Consider the following 19,597-nt stretch of genomic DNA (forward strand, 5'->3'; position numbering starts at 1 on the left):
ACACCCGCCCTGTTCCTCACCAGCCGCTGCCTTGCAGAGCGAGGCGTAGAGTGAGGTGTAGGAGGTCATGGCTCCTGGGCACGCGCGCGACACGGCGGGTCTGCGGTGGACACTGACCGTCAGCGAGTGTGCGTGTGTGTGCTTGGCGGGGGTGTCCTTCTGCTTGCGCAGGGGACGTGGCAAGAGGTGCTTGTCCCTCATTCAGGACGGCCGGACTGGGAACACTTGCCTCCCTCCCTCTCCCCTCCCCCTCTCCCGTCCTCCCCCCGCCCTAGCGTTCACCCCGTGGTCCACCTGCCCTCCCCTGGGCGCCGACAGCCTCACCCGGGGAGACCCGCCTGCCCCGGGACCAGGGCGTCAGAGCCCGTCTGTGCCGGGGGGTGGGGGGGCGCTGAGGAGCCGAGTGGGCCTGGCCCTTCACTCACCGGTGAGGAAGTGCAAGTTCATGGCCCAGGGCACCGGACCAGCTGGGGCTGATGCAGCCCAGAGCCATCTCCTGACCGGGCACTGGATGAAAAGAGGGCTTCTCTCCACTGTTTCTTCCTCCGGGCATCCTTAAAACGATCCGGGGTCAGCATGTCTCCCAACGACGGGGCCTGGTTCGTGGGCGAGCGGCGTGAGGGTGCCCTGCCCGTCCGGCCGCGTTTTCAGAATGGCAGGTGCGTGCTTGCACCCTTGCACCCGGCAGGTCACGGCGGCGAATCCATCCCGCAGGTGTGTCACACGTGTGCGGGGCGACTCCTTCGCCAGGTTTGCCGTCGCTGCCTTATTTGTGGTAACAGAAGATGGGAAGCAGCCTAGTGCCCACGAGCAGGGGGCCAGGAGCAAACCGTGGTCCGGCCGAGCCACGGGACGGGACACGGCCGTGAAAAAGGAACATGGGGACTCCACGCGGGATGTGGAACTGCCGGCGGAGATGGCAGTGAGAGGCGGGGCCCCAGGGTGCTGGCCGGGGCGCCTGCGCCTGGGCGGAGGTCCGGTCCTTTGCCCGGGCTCCCACGCGGGTCTCTGGGGACCCACAGGAAGGGCTGCCAGGGCCTCGGGAGGGGGTGGTGCTGGGACACTGTTCACGGCAGACCCTTCGCGCCTTTTGAGTTCCGAATTGTGAATATGTGATTTAAGAACAAGTTAAAATAAGTACAACTCTGTGAACAAGGACCCTAAGAAATGCGGCCTTCACCCCTTGCCCAGTGCTGGGAACTCGAGGCTCCGGTCACCCCTTCAAGGCCCGGCCCAGTCAGCCCCCCTTAGGCCCCTGACCACCACCTAGTAAAAAACGTGTGCTCGGGTCCCCCGGGGGGCCCAGTGTGAAGGTTTGGCTGTTTCTTGGTCAGCAGGACCCCAGTCCCAGCACTGAGAAATGGAGCCACCATCCCTCCCCCTCGCCCCCGACCCCAGCCCCGACCCCAGCCCCTCCGAAACCCTGCTGCAGGCTGGCCCATCATTCCGCAGCCCTGCCGCCGCCCTCTGGAACCCCCGCTGGCAGCAAGGCCCAGGCCCTCTGTCCCGGGCCTCTCGAGCCACGCTCGACTGGCCGCCCTTCCCTCCCTGTGCTGACTTCCGACCTCTGTGCCTTCGGGAAAAGCCTGCCTGCCATCCCCGGCCCAGCTCAGTTTCCACCTCCGCACGGCCCTCTGACACCACCCCCCCTTCCTTATCTGCTCCTGTCTGCTGACACTTAGGCTGTTCTACATTGTGTCCTGGGCGTCTGGTTCCTCCCTGGGCTGCCGGCTGCCGGCTCCCGGCCCTGCCCTGTGAGAGGAACGGAGCCTGCCCTCTTCCTGCCGGGGTTGGATGCTGTGGGGGGCAGGGCCCGTGGCGTGGCCGTAAACCCCGGTGCCTGGCACTGGCCCGGGCGGCCGCCCTCGCAGCAGCAGTAACAACAGCCAGGGCGAGGGCCATGCGCGTTCTCCCCCCGCCCCCGCATCCTCCCCGCCCCCCCCGCCGCGTCAGGTGGGGGCTTGAGAGGTGCAGCTGCTGGGACCCCTCTTGGGGATGAAGGAGCAGGGCAGACGTCCTGTCCAGGCTGCACGGGGAGAAGTAGGATTTGGACACAGGCCTGGCTGCCTCCAAAGCTACATGTGATTGATCAGTTCCTTTCCCACCTTCCCCAAGTGACAAGTAATGCTGATGGCTGGGACCACTCTCAGCACCTGTCCCACTGGCCGCGGGCACCTTGGTCCTGCCACTGAGTGCGTGTTCCCCCCTGGACTGGAAGCCGATGGGCTGGGGTCCGGTCGGAGACACCTTTGGACCAGCGCACCGAAGGAGTTCAAGGGTGCGTGTCTGTGTTAAACTTGCCCAGGAGGTTTGACCCGCCGCGGCCAAGCACACTGATCTGAGGTGTGCAGGGCGATGGAGTTTCATGTCCGTGAATTCCCGTGCACACTGCCGTCCGGGTCACGCTGCGGAGGCTCCCGGGCCTCCTGGGGGTCGCCGACCCTCCCGAGGCCAGCACTGCTCACGCCTCTCGGTTGGCTGGCTCGGCCTTCCCGTCCGCAAGGCCGTGGAGAAGCGCTCCCGTGAGACCGGTCCAGCCTGCGTGCCGCCGTCCTGGTTCTGGGTCACGGCTGCCTAGGTGTCCCCGGTGTGAGTCCACTTTCCTGCCCATGGGCACCTCGGCCTTTCGCTGTCACCCACAGGCTGCTCTGGAATGTCCCCTTCTTGTCTGGGGGGCACCTGTGGGCTCCCTGGGGATCTCCTCGTGGCGGAGGCCGGCTCGCCCCCACTTAGCGCCTGTTTGTGTGAGTGGAACTCAGGTCGGGATTTTTCACGGCGGCACCCGGGCAGCAGCCAGGCCTCTTGCTGAAGGGGTCCCCGGGGCTGGGCGGGTTCGGAGGTCTTGGCTTGGGCGGCTTGCCCCCACGGCAGTGGTCTCTGCAGGGCCCGGGGTCTGTGCCCAAAGGGGACTTGCTCGTGCGGTGCCGGGCGGCTTCAGTGGGCTGGAAAGGTGGTCTCTTTCAGAGGGGGGGCAAGGCCGGCTAAAGAGGCCGGAGCATTGGCCTGCTTCTTCTCAGCTGGGGAGGAAAGTGAGGAGATCGGAATGTGGCCTGGTTTGTGTGTTTTAGAGAAGATTTGACTACGAGGCTGATTTGCACGAGCCCTCACCGAAGGGTTTCGGGTCACTTCGTCGATCCCTCTTTCCCTGCCTCCCCCGCCCCCTCAGCGGAGGGTAGGTACGGGGATGGGGTGGGTTTTCTTCCCCGGGTTGACAGATGTGTGGGAACTTGGTCCAAGGAGGAGGGGGCAGGTGTAGAGCCCTAGGGTGGCCTCTGCTTGTCTGTGATGGGGGGCGTGGGACTGAGAGATGGGACCCTCCCCCTCTCCCTCCCGAGGGCATGTGACCCTGTCTCCAAGGGCTAACCGGGCAGAACTGGCCGCGCCTGGCAGCTCTTTCCCTCTAATCCCCTCTGGAGAGGGGCTGGCCAGGCTGGGGGTGGCCGACCTGCTCTGGTGTGGGTCAGCGCCCCCCAGAGGCAGCCACCCAGACGCTCCCGGAGGCGGGAGGCTTGTCATCCCCCCGGCGGAGCCGCTGCAGTGGGAGAGCGTGGCGAGAGCAGGTTCACAGTGCGCAGGTCAGGTTCTGCCCAGCGAGCGAGGTGAAGATGGAGCTTCTCTGTGCGCAGTGGCTGACGCACACCGCTCCCGGGCTGTGTCCGTGTTCTGGAGACTCGGTGTGAACCTGTTGCCAGTGCAGCAGGCCCGTGGGGGTGTGGCCGTGGCCCGGGCGAGCGAGCGAGCGAGCGCTTCACGGCTGAAGCTCACGAGGGCTTGGGCCTGAAGCCAGTGGAGGGAAACAGAACCTCAGGAGGTGCGAGAGGGAGCCGGCCGGCAGACAGGGCCGGGGTCTCAGAGACTGCTGGGAACGCCCGCGCTCCACCCGATGGCGTTGGAATGACCGAGCAGGGGGACAGCCACGGGCGGTGAGACGCCCCGTTCAGCAGGGGCTGTGGGCAAGCCGCCCTCGCCCACCGAGCCCCTGCGTCCGCGTCTGTGCAGTCAGCGTGTTTGTTAGCTTTCCACTGCCACAGGTCGCCGGGAACTCAGGAACATAAAATGCAGTTACGTGGTCTCTCTCTCAGCTGCGAGGTCAGAGGTCCGAGGTGTGTTCCCTGGGCTGCAGTCAGGGTGCGGGCAGGGCTGCGCTCCTCCTGGGGGCTCCAGGGGAGACGCTGCTTCCTCGGCTTCTCCGGCTTCTGGAGGCTGATCGGGTCCTCTGGCTCATGGCCCCTCCCTCCGACTTCCGAACCAGCAGTTCGTCCCCCTGCGTCTGTCCCACGGCCCTCTTCCCACTCTTGCCCTTCCGCCTCCCCTGGTAAGGACGCCTGGGACGTGGCCTGTGCAGATAAGCAGAGATCCCTAATGTGATCGCAGCTGGGAAGTCCCTTTTGTCGTGTAAGTGAAATAGTCACAGGTTGGGGCTTAGCGTATGAGTATGTTTGGAGGCCATTGTTCAGCCTTCCATACAGGAAATGGGGGCGGGGGCGCGGGGTAAGGGGCAACAGCAAATAAAAGTAACTGAATAAAGAATAAAATCTGCGTGAGCCCATGAGATGCTCTCTGACATACCTGAATTCCCAGGCGAAGTGCCCGAGGTCTCTTCTGGAAAAGGTAGTGTCTTCGGAAGGAGAGTCGGCCTACAGGCCTCTTTCCTGGAGAAGGGTAGGGCAGGGCCTGTACTGGAAAGTGAGCTGCCTCCTACCTCGGTGCCGCTTTCTGGGCGCAGCGTGGCCCATCGGGCCTTGCCAGGGCCTGGCTGGATTTTGCGCCAGACCCCTCGTGTCCCTGTACTCGGATTCTGTGCCCGCCAGCGCCCCACTGGTGGCTGGTTCTGCTCCCTGGCCCCAGGAGGAGGGGAAGAGAATATTCATTATCTGGCACTTCTCCTTTTTTTTCTTTTTTTTTTTTCAAATTAAGATTTTATTTATTTACTTTTTTAGAGAGAAGGGAAGGACGGAGAAAGAGGTAGAGAAACATCAATGTGTGAGATGCATTGATCAGTTTTCTCTCCTATGCCCCCCAACTGGGGACCTGGCCCACAACCCAGGCATGTGCCCTGACTGGGAATCGAACCAGTGACCTTTTGATTCACAGGCCAGCGCCCACTCCATTGGGCCACACAGCCAGGGCGGTCTCCTCCTTTTCTTGTGCGCTAGGTGTGCCCTCCCTTGTCCCCCTGGCGCCCTGTAGTCTGGCTTTCTGGCCCCTAGGTGAACTCCGTGCAGCCTGTGGCTGGTGGCCCGGCAGGGCTCGGTGTCCCGGAGCTCCCCAGGGGCCCTCTTCTGGGACCTTTGACTTCACGCCCCTCTTCACGCCGCCTTCAAGGGCGGTTCTGTCCACTGCAGGTAGAGGCCACGGGCGGTCTGTCAGTGAGGTGCCCGTGAGGCCGGTCAGCAGCAGCCTGGGCACACCCCGTCCCAGTGTCTGTTAACATGCTGTCTCTGCACCTTTGTCCCCGCTGTTCCCTCTGTCCCCAGATCGGTCAGATACCTTTTCCACCTGGCACACGGTCCCTGCCCTCCCGGAGCCTGACTCACGGTGGGTGTTAATGGGACGAGGCTAATCACAACCGGGGTGAAGGCTGCGGAGGGTGGGATTTGCCACGGACAAGTGGTCACAGGTCAGAGAAGGGGTGACTGTCAAAGCAGGTGGGGGTAAAGATGGGGTGGGGGTGGGCAGGAGAACGTTCCACTCCCCAGGACTGGCGCGGTGGTGGTGGAGGGTGTCAGAGGCTGCAGGGTCAGAACTGCGGAGGGCAGAGGTGGTCACTCCGTTGTCCTCTAGTCCAGGCACAGCCAACTGAGTGCGGACTCTGGCCAGGCTCTGGGGGAGGGGCGGGGGGGATTAGAGCTGCCCAGAGGACAGGACCCCTGATCTCCAGAAGGCTGCAGGCCACGTGGGCAGAGGACATGCTCGAGTGAGCCGCCCCGCCCCGCCCCAGGGGACGTGGAGCCCCGTTGGACGGGGACAGCCAGGCAGTCGCTGGACCGTTGGTCAACAAGTTCCCTGTCTGGGCAGGCTCTCACCTTCCTGGCGCTGCCGTCAGGCGGGTCGGGTGTGTCCTGGTGGAGCACGTAGGACAAGTCCCTTTGCCCTCCGTGGTGTGGCCTCCGCGTTGGAAGGTGCATGTGAGAGGCTGTGACTCAGCCCCCGTCCTCTGCCCTCCCTCGGCCGTCTCTGCCGCCAGCCCCAGGTCCAGCTCCTTTGGCCGAGCTCCAGAAGAGACTGGGGGTGGCGGGGAGGGGCCCGGTGACGGAAAACCTGCATGGTGCCTCTGGTGGCGTCACGGCAGGCATTCCGTCACTCTGCTGACTGACCGATCGGTTCTCCTAAATCCCTCTGCGTGCTTGGCACCACCCTGGTCCTCGAGGCAGGTGACTCAGGTGTCGGGAGACCAGAGCCCCGTCAGGACGGACCGTTCAGTGCCAGGACGAGCACTGTGCTGCTGGGCGGCGCAGGCTGGCCCTCAGGTGAACCCGCGAGGGAAGGGCTGGCACTCTCCATGAGGGCGGGGCAAAGGGGAGGACACGCTGGCACAGGGCAGGGGTGGGGGGGCGCGGCTACACGTGCAGGGGCCCGGTGGTGCAGAGGCGGGCAGGGTGGCCCGGGCTCTGCAGGGGCAGCCGGCACCGCCGTTTCCTGCCCTCCTCAGAGGCTGTCGGGGCCGGAGGAGGGGCACGGTCACATTTGAAACTCAGTGAAAGAACAAACCACGCTGGATTCCTGCCTCCTCGAGCCGCGCCCTCCCTGCAGCTCTGGAGGAGGTCCAGGCCCACGTCCCGTCACCTCTCCGGAATCCAGGACGCTGGAAATCCCGCGGGGTCTTCCTGAGTCTGCAGCAGACTAATTTTGTGGCAAAACTCTGACCCGAATTGATGCGAAACTAATTATGGTCTTTAAAAATATCTCACGTTTCTCTATGGAAATACTATGTGTTTGATTTTGGCGTGTCAGCCGGACCTCCGTGGCACTGTATACAGTACCATAGTCCTTACTGAAATCTGAAAAACTTTGAACTCCTGCACTCACTTGGCCCGGGGGCCTTGGCTACAGCATGGTGTGCCCAAAGAACAAACTCAAAGATGCCCAGTCGCCTGCGGGTTCCCGCCCAGTGTCCCCGACTCAGCCTGGGACAAGGGTACAGACTGTGACAAGGTACAGACTATGGCCAGGCCTCGTCACAGCCTCAGGGTGGTGTGCAGAGGAGGACGTGGGTCTGGAGTGACCTCACTAGTGGGCGGGGCCTGCAGCCGAGAGCCAGGGCCAAGCCTTGACACTGCTTCCTGACCCTGGGCCTGGGGCGGGGAGGCAGAGACCTGGTGGAGAAGAGCGGATTGGGCCAGCCCTGGCTTTCCCGGGGCCCACGCCTGGGCCCTACAGACTTCGCTCACACATCCCTACGAGTAGAAAGATTTTCTGAGCACACACCCTGATACACAGATGCCGATGTGTTTGTAACTATGTGCCTGGGTGACGTTACCATTACGTACATCATAAAACCTACACCAAACATAGAAGTCAAAGGATGAGCTGAAGGTGCCGTAATGTAAAATTTTAAAAATGATTTTGTTGGTGACACAGCGTGAAGCCTCCTGGCTTCTCACGCTGGATCATGTGAGGAAGCTGCTTTCATGCCCGGTGAGCGTGGCCGAAGGCCCGGCCGTCCATCCCTCCGGGTCAGACACTCGGCCGCCCTCAGAGACAGAGGTCCCGGGACGCGCAGCTGCGCCCGGGGATCGGGGACCGCATCGCTGGCTCTCCCTCCAGGTCAGCTTGCTCGTTTTTTCCCTCGCGTCCGCTGGTCCGCTGTGCGTGCAGAGGGCTTGTTGAAGTCTGGCTGGTACATTTCCATGCTCCCTGACGCCGGTCAGATGTCTTTGTAAACCGCACGGAAGGTATTTTAAAGTCCTTAGCACATGAGTCCCAAACCCACTCAGATGCTTTGGAAATTTTTAAACAGATTAGAAAATTGTGTTCCGTAGGTTTTAAGAGTTCAGAGATGAGAGCTTTTGTAAGTTACAGCCCCCTGTTGTTTTTGGTGACAAAACCCTGCTACAGTGGAAACATTTCCGAGTAGTCCCAGCCTAGGTTTCTTCCAAGAGCAGCGCCTGTCTCACTCATCGTGATGACGCCGTAAACACGCTTGAAACTGTTGTGGAGACACCGCCGGGAAGCACGGCTCTGACAGTCAGGGGTTGTGGAAAAAGCAGGCAAACTGGAAACTGTTTCTGGTCAGAGACAGAGGAGTTGATCTCATTTGCTGGGTTTGACGAGTGTTTTCTGTCACTTTTCTGCAGGATAACCAGTCAGTCTCTGGTACAGACGATCTCCCGAGTTATTGCCCGTCTCATTACAAGTTTTGTGGGAAATTCTACTGTTCTGTTGCCTAAAGCTTTCTATTATGGACATTTTCAAATGCACAAAGAGAGCAAATAGTATAATGAATTTCTTCCTGTCAGTCACGGGATTGAACGGCAACATTTGCAATTATGTTGCATCTATCTCCCTGGTGCCTACCCTTTCAAAAAAAGATTTTGTTTATTTATTTTTAGAGAGAAGGGAAAGAGGGAGAGAAACATTGATGTGGGAGAGATACAGCCACCAGTTGCCCCTGGTGCGCCCCTTACCAAGGGACCAGGCCCACAACCCAGGCGTGTTCCCTGACCGGGAATTGGAACAGTGACCTTTCGGTTCACAGGCCCGCGCTCAGTCCACTGAGCCACACCAGCCAGGGCTCCCTCTTCCTTTTTAAAGAGTAAATACCAGACTTCATATTATTTTTCAGTCTTGAATAGTTCAGTATGCCTCTCTACTTGATAACGACCTTAAAAAAACATTCGTATTTTGAAAGATTGTAGACTCACAGGAAGTTGCGAAAACAGCATGTAGAGTTCCACATGCCCTTCTTCCTGCAAACGGTGACGCAGCCGCTGCGGGCCGACGCCACGGCTGGTGAGCGAGCACTAGCACCGCACTAGTCACGGGACTGCAGACCCTCCTCGGCTTTCGCTGCCTGGCCTGTGTGTGGTTCTGGGTGAGGCGATCCCCTGTGGGCTGATGCAGCCACAGCGCCACCGTCAGGACACACAGAGTCTCACCACCTGGAGGGGACTCCCGTGTGCCCTTTGACCTTGTGCACGCCCTCGGGCTCCCTGCCAGTGACTCACCTGTTCTCCATCTTTCCAGACTTGCCCTTTTGAGAAGGTGAGGTCGTGGGGACCGGGCCGCGGGCGCCCTTCGGGGTTGCGTGCCCCCAGCTCCGTCTGGTTTGCCGCCTGTGTCCACTGTCGTTCCTTTTCCTCGCTGAGTAGCACTCCACGGCCCGGGCGCCCCAGTGTGTACCGTTCCCCCGCTGAAGGACGTTCGGTCGCTTCCAGGTTTGGGGGTTACAGATGCAGCCACTGGGCACGTTCGTGTGCAGGTTTTTGTGTGGGCGTGACTTCTCATCTCCTTGGGATACAGTGTCTAAGAGTGGTTACTGGGTTGGGTGGTCAGTGTGTGTGTGAGAAACTGCTCTTTATCACAGACTTTTCCAGAGGGGCCCTCCACTCTGCATGCCCAGCAGCGGTGTATGTATGTGAGGTCGTTTCTCTGCACCTTCGCCAGCATTTGGTGTTGTCATCATTTCTTACTTATTTTTTTAAAGATCGTACTTATTTATTTTTAGAGATATCAGAAGGGAGGGAGAAAGAGAGGGAGAAGAGACATCAATGTGCGAGAGATACATTGATTGGTTGCCTCTCGCGCTCCCCAAACTGGGAACCAGGCCTGCCAACCCAGGCATGTGCCCCGACTTGGGATCGAACCGGCGACCTTCTGTTTCGCAGGCCGGCACTCAATCCACAGAGCCACACCAGCTGGGGCTTAAGATGTGTGGGTTTTTTTTTTTTTTTTAAGATTTTATTTATTTATTTTTAGAGAGGGAAGGGAGGGAGAAAGAGAGAGAGAGAGAGAGAAACATCAATGTGCGGTCACTGGGGGCCGTGGCCTGCAACCCAGGCATGTGCCCTGACTTGGGATTGAACCTGCGACACTTTGGTTCGCAGCCCACGCTCAATCCACTGAGCCACGCCAGCCAGGGCTTAAGATGCGTTTTAATCATTGGTTTATTAGCATCAGGACCCATAAGATCCACACATAGCATTTGGTTATGTCTCTTGAGTCTCTCTATAACAACCCCTCAACCACCTTTGTTGATAAGCCACTAATTTCTTGGGAAAACCGGGTCATTCGTCCTGCAGACTGACCGCTCTGCGGTCTAGACCTGGCCGCTGCGTGCTCGCGGCATCGTTGAGTCTGCCCCGCCGCCCTCCGTGCTGCCTGGGCACCGGTGGCTGGTTCCAAAGGCTTGTTGCTATCGCAGCTTACTTTTTGGGAAAGAGTCCTTCCTAGGGGGTGCCATGTGCGGGCAGAGAGGAAGCCGGAGGCTTCCGGTGCCCCTTCGTCATGCTCCTGATCCTGACTGTGCGTTCACCTGTGCGGCCCGCTCCGGCCCTTAGCAAACCACCCGTCAGCCTCCCACCCGGCGGTTTTACCGTCCGTCGGTGGTCCGGGTCGACCTCCATTGCTTGTGCTAGGAGCTGTCAGGTGGTCGCTTCTATTTTATTGCTCTGTTTCCTTTTATGTAAGGGGACTTATGTGAAGGAGAATTACTCCCTTGCCAATTGCGTAGTAACCCGGAAACACCGTAGATAAAGCAACCGAGGCTCCGAGGCTCCGACCGGGGAAGCCGCCTGCCCGAGCCAGCAGGCGGCAGGGAGCCTGCGTGGCGACTGGAGAGCTGAAGCTCGGTTGTGCCGGTTAAAGACCCTGCCCCGAAGTCCCCGCCACGTTGCTGCCCTCCCTGCCCCTGCCCCCACGGTGGCCGAGGCAGTGGACGCTGCCTCCAGCTCCCTTCCTGCCGGGCGCTCACCCCTCGTGGGGGGCGGCGGGGTTGGGCCTCCGGTTGCCCCTGTCGCGTGGATCCGAGTGTGTGCCGGAGCTGCAAGCTCCTCCAGGCCCGGGCGGCTGGGTCTTCCAGTGCCGGCACAGTGTCCAGGGGCCTCCGGACAGGTGTGTTTGCGGGAAAGGCGATTCCAGCATGCCCCCTCAGGGCTTTCTGCCATGCAGAAGTTGAACACTTGGTCAGTTAAGGAAATGAGGGGGACCTGCCGGCACACCTGGGGTTCTGAGCTGCATTCTCTGCCACCTGCCCACATCGGGGTGCATGGGCTGCCTTGAAAAGGAGGAGCCGTGGAGGCCCTTTCCCCGTGAACCCCTTTCCCTGGGCGGGGGGAAGTGAAGGGGCTGCACCAGCCCGCATTGTCCCAAGGTCGGGGGGGCAGTGCCGGGTCAGTGTCCCGCTCACTTGAGAGACCAGGGCAGGCGGGAGATTGTTCCCAGGCAGCTGCCTGCCCCACGAATGAAAGGATGGGGCCCCAGTGCCCATGCCCCCACCCCCAGCAGACACACACCGTGAACCACTTGTGGGGTCCAGCCCAGGTCCAGGGAGCAGGGTGAGCTCTGGGCGACTGCCTGCTGGGACCCGCCAGCACCTGCCTCTCCTGGGTGCCGAGGGCCAGGCGTCCGTGAGTCAGAACGTTGCTCCACGTACTCGGGGGGACACTATGAAGACCCTCGGATCACTTGGTGCTGCCCCAGGGGGCCGCACAACCAAGTTGCATGTGATTGTTTTCACCTCTCAGACGGAGAAATTGTTACTTAACTTCGAAGTTGTTGTGAGAAAAACAAGGTGATGTTTGGGGAAGTGACTTGTAAACCACAAGGTGTTGCTCAACAGCCCGGCAGGTGTGGGGCGGCCACGGAAACCGCCCAGCGGCATGGCCTCCCCTGCCCGGGCGGCTGTCTCTGAGCCGTGGCGGGGCAGGCGTGACCCCTTCTGGTGGGGGTTCTGGAGCGGAGGGCCGCTGCTCCAGGGCTCCCCCTGGCCCGGTGGACCGGTGGGGAGACAGCGTGTCTGCAGGGCCTGAGCCTGAGCCCGGCTCTGGTTTGGGGGCCAGTCACCACCCCCCCGCTTTCTGAGTGGGCTTCTTCTTGTGCACCAGGTGACCTACATGAGGAAAGTGAGAGAACTGAAGGTTACGTGTCGCTCTGGCGTTCAGAGAGAGGCACTTGAGTGTGAGGGACAGGGCCCCAGGAAGAAGCTGGGCTGGGAGCCCGCTGCTGTCCCCTCCTGTGGGCAGGGCCGGGGCTCGGCAGCCGCCCCCGCTGGGGAGACAGCCCAGGGGCCTCTCCACTCTGCCCTCAGAACGGCGCCGCCTCTGACCCCCCCCCCGCCACGCCCCGCCCTTGCTGGGGACGTGGGGATGCAGGGGTCTTCGTACTTCCCCTGCCCCCCTTTCTGGTCCCCCTTGTTTGTTCCTTTGGTCCCGGATGATAAACAAGGACGATGATTTACGACCCAAGCCTTCCGTGCTGAGAGGTATTCCTGGTGCCGGTTTCAGCTCTGCAGCCGTCCGTCCGCACGGGAGCTATTCTGAGCCTGTCACTGTGCCTCTTTCGGAGCCTGCTGCCAGTCTTTATATAGACACCTCTGTTTGGGGGTTCTTTATATAGGCCTCTCCTCCACGTCTGGTTTCTAATCTAGACGCATCTTTCGGTCGGTGTGTTGAAGCTCATTTATTTCTGCAGGAACGTGGAAGTGTGAAGGGCTCTCTCTCCTCGGGTGAAACGTAGAGCCCAGAGTGGACGTGGCGTGGATGGGGGCAGAGGATGGTGGGGACGCTGGAGAGGGCGGGGCACAAAGCGGGGGGGCGTGGGAAGGCAGTGGGGAGTCATGGCCGGGTCGGGCTGTAGGCCCAGGCGCACCCCAGGAAGGCCCGGGCCCTCCCTGGGTGTCCAAGTGTCCTGGCTGAGAGTGTCAGCTCAGGCTCGGACGTCGTGCGAGGTCGTGTGGCCTGCCCCCGGGCTTCAGGCCGAGACGGCTGGACTTTGGGGTTTGGCTGTTTATTTTCTGGGTCAGGCATCAGAGGCCCCCTGGGGCCAGGTGCACTCCAGCAAGGGCTGTTTGCACAGTGCCCACGCTCTCCGTGGTGCGTCCATTTCAGCAGCGGTCGGGGGTCCTCGGGCTGCACTGCAGGCTGTTCCCAGAGGCTGTGGTTCCAGCAGGGCTGGTCTTCCAGGGCCTCGGCCACAGGGAGATCCTCCGGGGACCCCGGGGTGGTGTTTGCCAGCCTGTCAACAGGTGGCGCCACCGAAGAGGAAGCCTTTCGGGGCGTGGTCCCCAAGCTCAGGAGTGGTCAGCCCTCCCAGGAGCCACCCGCACTTTCCCGGTGGCTCCAGCCTGCAGCGTCGCCGTGGACGCAGTTTGTGAGCTTGGAAGGAGGACCCTGGGGACAGCTCTTCTTGGGCGGCATCCGGGTTACCTGTTTTTCTTTAAGGATTTTATTTCTTTCTAGACAGGGGGAGGGAGGAGGGAGAAAGGGAGAGACACATCCATGTGTGGTTGCCTCTCATGTGCCCCCTACTGGAGATCTGGCCAGCAACCCAGGCCCATGCCCTGACTGGGAATCGAACCGGCGCCCCTTCGGTTCGCAGGCTGGCGCTCAATCCACTGAGCCCCAGCAGCCAGGGCCTGGGTTACTTTTTAGCTGAAAATCATTCATTGGTTACCACAGGTCCTGAAGGTGCCACTAGGAAGTGCTAGGTGATGTGAGAGCCCGCCGGGGCGTAGGCCCCCGGACGCGGTCCTCTGTCCTGTCCGTCCCGCCGTTACTTTCCCACCCAGGATCTTCCCGCATGTTCACTTCTTCAGCTCCTTCCTTGCTTCTCTGGGAGGTGCCGCGCATTCCTTTCAAAGTGAGGAATGCAAACCGATGGATAGCGAAGTCAGCGTTGGAAGTGGCCTCGGTGCTGAGTTTGGGGCTGGGGCTCAAAGCAGGAGGAAGAGAGCGGCCAGTCTTGGGAGGGCAGACGCGTGTGTGGGGTGACGCCTGAGCCGGATTGGAAGATGGGCGGTGTGGAGGCACCCACGCTGGGAGGGCCCCAGAGCCCCCAAAACAGCAGCACAGCTGGGGGTGCGGCGTGGTGCCAGCCACTGGGGGGACCCGGGCGAGATGGGGGAGAAAGGGCGGGAGCTCTTAGAAATGACCCGGGCGACAAAGCCGTCTGGCTGGAGTGGGCGGGCAGGTCTTCCCTGACACCTGCGGGGGGCCAGCACTGCTGTGGGCCAGGGGTCAGTGTGAGCAGGGCGGAGCCCTGTCCTGGGGGGGGGCTGTGTGTGGTGAAAGGAAGCCGCGGTTAGCAGGTGCTGCCTGAGGCCGTGTTGTTTGTCCCAGGGAGCGGGGGGGTGTGAGCGCTCACCGGGGTCGGAGAGGGGTCGCCACCATGTGTGGCGGGCCGGTCAGAGCAGAGCCCTAAGACGTGCTGGGCCGCCGGGCAAAGATGGGCACGTGGGGGCCTACGGCGGCTGGGAGCAGGAGGCCCATGTGGCTCGGCCAGAGGACAGAGGGGGGAACTGCAGCAGAGGAGATGCAGTCGGAGCCGCGGAGGGCTGGTCGGGCAGTCTCACAGGCCCTGGTAGGACCGGCAGGGAGCTTCGAGCAGAGGAGGGGCCGGTCTGGCTAGCGTCTTAGCTCGCACAGCTGCTGTGGGGGGGACTGGACAGCAGGGGTCAGGGCAGAAGTGCAGAGACTGGTTCTGTTAATTCAGGGGCCAGTGTGGTGGCTGGGGCCAGGGCAACACATGGGCAGGGTCGGGGCGCATTCTGAGGGTGGACGTGGACACCTGGGGGGGGCTCTTTCCAACGCTGCCACTTGCCCGGGGAGGAGGCTAACGCTGTGACCCCCTCTCTGCAGGCCAGCTCGTCGCCTGCTCCCCGGGCTCTCTCAGGGAGCCCCCGCTGCCAGGCACCATGACGGTGAGGGGGGCCGCCCTGGCCCCGGGCCCGCCATCGCCCACGACCGCGGCAGCCTCGTCCAGCGTCTCCGGGATCCCCGAGGGCAGCCCCACGGCCATGGAGCAGCCCGTGTTCCTGATGACCACCGCAGCCCAGGCCATCTCCGGCTTCTTTGTTTGGACGGCTCTGCTCATCACCTGCCACCAGGTACGCGGCCCTCCTGGAGTCCCTGAGCCCAGGGCCCGCAGCAGGGTCCCGAGAGGTTTCCAGCCCAGCAGGGTGTTCGTTAGGCCGGGGCGGGTGAGGCTGCAGCAGTGAACAAACCCCGTGGTCTCCGGAGCTTCCCCCGCAGAGGTCGACTCCCTGCCCTCGCCCCAGCCCCGCGTAGGTTCGGTTCCACTTTGTGGCCCCGGCACCGCGCAGCCTCCCGGCGTCCTCCCTCCGTCTGTCCGCCAGGAGGAGACGCGTGGGAGGCGGGCCCTGCGCGGAGCTTCCCTTCTCTATCCAGAAGTGACACTTGTCACTTCGCCCACCTTCCACGGGTCAGAACCGGGCACGTGTCCACCAGCCCGAGCTGCAGGGAGCCTGGGCACTGTGCGTGAGCATGCGGATGCCCAGGACCCTTGGGCAGAGGAGGACATTGAGACCCAGAGAGGGGGAAGGGGAGGGGCCCAGCCCGGGCACGTGCAGGTCGGCGGCAGAGCTGGGGTGGAAGCCGCGTCTCCCGTCCACCCCGTCCAGGCCCAGAGGCAGCCGGCGCACACGGGCTGAGACAGGCCCTGGCTGCCCGAGGAAGGAGGGGGTGGCAGATTATCAGCAAAGGCGGGAGGCCACGCCCGTTTGGGTGTCCGGGCAGCTCCTCGCCCGCGGCCCTGTGCTGCCCGTCCCTTCTAGAGCCCCGTTGCTCCCGGGGCGGCCGGCTCGCTGCAGGCGGGGAGTGTTCTGTTCTTTCTCTCCTGAGCCCGGGGCTGTGCTGGGCCCGGTGTGACGCCACGAGAACCGGATGGGCGGCCCGGGCTGCCGGGACGCGGCTCGTGGCTCGAACCGTTCTTGGCATTTGTGTGTCGCTGTTACTTTCCCTGCTTTCTAAAAATCACATTTCCTTCTCCCGACTGCCCCGCCCCATGAGGCAGGAGCGCCGCCCCGTGCCCCGCCGGGGGGGAAGGAGGACGTGGACGAGGACGGCACAGTGGCCCCGTCTCCCCCGCCCCCACACCATGTGGTAGTTACGGGACGAGGTGGGGTGGGCGCTCACCCGCACGCCCGTTTCAGCTGCACGGCCCGGGGACCGGGGTTGCAGCAGGTGGGGCGTGGGGACGCTCCTCGCACCACACGGACCTGGCTGTGCTCGGGGGGTCCCAGGGGCGTGTCATACCTGGATGCCCTGGCCTGTCCTTGACTCTGATTTGGACGGTCTTGGCTGGGTGTGGTGTCATGCCTCTGTGTCTGGGCGGCTGGCCTTGGCACCACCGCCCGAACCCCACGAACTTCTGCACCCCGTGTGCTGACGCTCACGGCGGCCTCACGCCGGAAGTCTCATTGTCCTGTTGTGCCGGGGAGGAGGCCGAGGCTCAGGGCTGAGTGACGTGGTCGCAGAACTAGCAAGTGGCAGAGCTAGATGTCCCCGCGGCGGGGCTCCTCCCGGGGGGGTGCAGAGGGGTGGGGGGCGCGCTGCTGGGACCGCCGGGCCCCCCGCTGACGCGGCCCCTCTGTCCCCAGATCTACATGCACCTGCGCTGCTACAGCTGCCCCAACGAGCAGCGCTACATCGTCCGCGTCCTCTTCATCGTGCCCATCTACGCCTTCGACTCCTGGCTCAGCCTCCTCTTCTTCACCAACGACCAGTACTACGTGTACTTCGGCACCGTGCGGGACTGCTACGAGGGTGAGTGCGCGCGGGCGGGCGGGCGGGCGTCCGGGAGCCACCAGCCACTCTCCCCCCCGAGCCCCCTCCGGGGTCCCCCTCCCCTCTTGACGGCCTCAGGGTCTCCATCCAGGGCCAGGGCCACAGGTGGCGGCGGCACAGGTGCAGCCAGAGCCTCACCTTGCGGGCGCCCTGTGCGCTGCGGCTCCCAAAGCCCCGTCACAGGTGCTGGGAAGCAGGGGCCCTCCAGCCACGCCTCGTTCCTCAGTCCGGGTGTCTCAGATGGGGGCGCAGGCGGGGAACAGGTGGTCGGGTTTGCAGGTAGAAGCGCCAGGTGCAGACGGGCCGGGGGTTGTGCAGCCGTCTGTGGCACAGCGCCGGCCGGGCTGCACCTCCCTCCCCCGACGTGCCTTAACTCGGAGGGCTTCTTGGGGAGGTGGGACTCTGCTGTGCCACCAGGAAGGTGACTCACCCACCGCCTTCTGGGGGCCTCTGTGCTTGCGTGGGACGCAGAAGCATCGCCTGCGCTGGGGCTGAGCTGCAGGCGCAGGCTGGGCTGCACGGAGGAGAGCCAGCCCTCGCCCTGCCTCCCCCCACCGCAGGAGCCTGTGCCACCCGAGCCGTCTCCGCAGGGACAGGCGCTCGCTCTCATCGGGCCCGGTGGTCCTGGCCTGGGGAGGGCGGGGACCTGAGACTTAGAATGAGCTGGTGCCGGTTGTGGGGAGGCTGAGGAGCAGAATCCATTCCGGCCCAAATCGCAGGGGCGGGAGGAGTCCCAGTGTACCCAGCCGGGCGTGGGGGCGCTGTCCGGGGAGCCAGAGGAGGGGGCACTGCACCAGAGGCAGGACCGGGACACACAGCCTTGCGGAGCAGACAGACATTTTCCCACTGCTTGTTGACACATGAAAACACGATGCGGTCAGAACTGCAGGCTACAAAAGTCTCCGTGTGGACTCGGGTAAAGTCGGGAGAGGAGGGGCCCGAGGCCCCAGAACAGGTCATAGGCCAGGGATGCCCTGGTCAGCACCCAGGCAGACCCGCAGGGTTGGCGGGGAGGGCCCTCGGCGTCAAGACCCCCTCTTTGCTGCACGCCCCGCCCTCGCAGTCCTGCGTTTCCTGTCCCCTGGACCTGCACTGCTGGTGCGGAGGCCAGGCCGCTCTGCCCACCCCGACGACCTGCCCCCTGACCCAGCAGGGCTCTGTCCTCGGCGCTGGGCTTCAGGAGCACGGGGGTGCATGCGTGTGCATGCGTGTGCATGCGCGCCCCTGAGAAGCCGGAGTTCCTGCTCCACTTTGAACCCGCGTGTTCCCGAGGACCCACAGGCACAGGGGGTGCCTTTGGGCCCGGTGGGGAGATGCAGGCCCCTGACGCACTGCGCCCACCGTGCCTCTTCGGCCACCCTGGCCTCCTTTCTGGCCTGGACACCTCAGGTGTTCGCCCACTGCCTGCAAAGCTCTTCTCCGGCCTCCTCCTCCGCCTTGACCCCGGTGTCCCCTCAGAGAGGCCTTCCCCCGCCCAGCACCCTGCCCGCGTCCACATGGCCTTACGCAGTGTGCAGCCCCGTGTGTGCCTGCTCTGTTCTCGCCTTCCTGAGTGGGCCGTCAGCGCTGTGAGCCGGGCACGCGATAGGTGCTCGCTCTTTTTTTTGAACGAATGAGGGACTTTCTGGAACACCTGCTAGGTGCCTTGTGTTCACCCACACGGGGCCTCGTTACACCTCCTGGCTGGCGTCCCTGCCCAGCTCGGCCAGGTGTGAAGGCTCAGGCCAGGTGGGGCTCCAGGGCCTGCTGTTCCTGGAAGCAGCAGAGTCTCCAGGGAAACCGCTGGGTACCTGGGGAGCCACAACGGCTGGGGTTGGAGCAGGTGGGGCCAAGAATCCTTTTCCGCCCAGCTGCCAGCCTCGCGCGGGTGCCCAGGAGTAGATGGCCTCTCCTTCAGTTCAGGAGTTCAGAACTCCTTTGGGTTCCTTCAGCTGTCCCCTGCCGAGGGGGCCTCTCCTGTGTGCTCAGGGGGCAGGCCCTGAAGACTGGGGTGCAGGGCAGAAGCGGGGGCACAGCCAGGGAGCTTCCGCGTCACCCTCACTCCGTGCCCCAGAGGTGGTGGCAGATGGGGTGGCTCCCCCCACTCCACAGGCTTCTTTGTTCAGGCCCTGCCTGTGCAGACCTTCCTCCCAGCCGGGTAAACACACAACGGTCTTCCCGGGAAGTCTGCATCGCCTAGCAACGCTGGTGTCGCCACGGCCCCTCCCAGGGAGTTTGCAAACAGGGCAGCAGCTGCCCTGCAGTCCAGGCTGCCCGAGTTCACCAGCGTGTGGTGCCTGGGTTGGTGGGCTTGGCCCCGCCTTGCCCTGCTCCGCAGCTCTGCTGTGTGCCTACGAGTGCTGCAGCTGCCCACGGGGACTGCCCCTGCGGGCTAGGTGATGATGGGGTGGCCCTTAAAGTTTAGAAGGAGCCCCCACTGGTCCCACCCTTCCTCCCAGTCTCCGGAGACCCGAGAAGGCAGGAGGGGATGGGCTGGGCCACAGAACTCCTCCCCCGGACGAGACGGGCTCCCTGCTGGCTGTCAGGCGGACGTTTGCTTTGCTTTTCTCTCTTTCCTTTTTAGACTCTGTTTACTTACTGTTTGGAGAAGGGGGAAGGGAGGGAGAAAGAGAGGGGGAGAACGTCCATGTGAGAGAGAAACATCTGTCAGTTGTCCCTCACACGCGGCCCAGCCGGGGATCGAACCCGCAACCCGAGCACGTGCCCTGACTGGGAATCGAACTGGTGACCTTCCTTCTTGGGTGACGCTCATCCCACTGAGCCACGCCAGCCAGGGCCACTCTCCTTTTTAACAAAATTAAATCGACTAACATTTTATCTTTATCATCATCGTCATTGTAATTATTTTTAAAGAT

The 19,597-nt window shown here is 62.8% G+C and overlaps 1 protein-coding gene across 3 annotated transcripts in view; it reads left to right on the plus strand.

The window, feature by feature from the left end:
• The window catches only part of TMEM184B (transmembrane protein 184B), a 41,947-nt gene that overhangs the window by 8,846 nt on the left and 13,504 nt on the right, over positions 1 to 19,597 (plus strand). For all 3 annotated transcript variants that reach the window (XM_045834870.1, XM_045834869.1, XM_045834871.1), the window contains exons 2-3: positions 14,796 to 15,043; positions 16,556 to 16,721. In XM_045834870.1, coding sequence (XP_045690826.1) covers positions 14,852 to 15,043; positions 16,556 to 16,721 — 358 coding nt within the window. In that variant the 5' untranslated portion in view covers positions 14,796 to 14,851. The remainder of the gene's footprint in view (positions 1 to 14,795; positions 15,044 to 16,555; positions 16,722 to 19,597) is intronic.

This window comes from Phyllostomus hastatus, unplaced genomic scaffold (genome assembly GCF_019186645.2).
Source record: "Phyllostomus hastatus isolate PE091 unplaced genomic scaffold, TTU_PhHast_1.1 phas_contig_198, whole genome shotgun sequence".
Taxonomy (NCBI): Eukaryota; Metazoa; Chordata; class Mammalia; order Chiroptera; family Phyllostomidae; genus Phyllostomus; species Phyllostomus hastatus.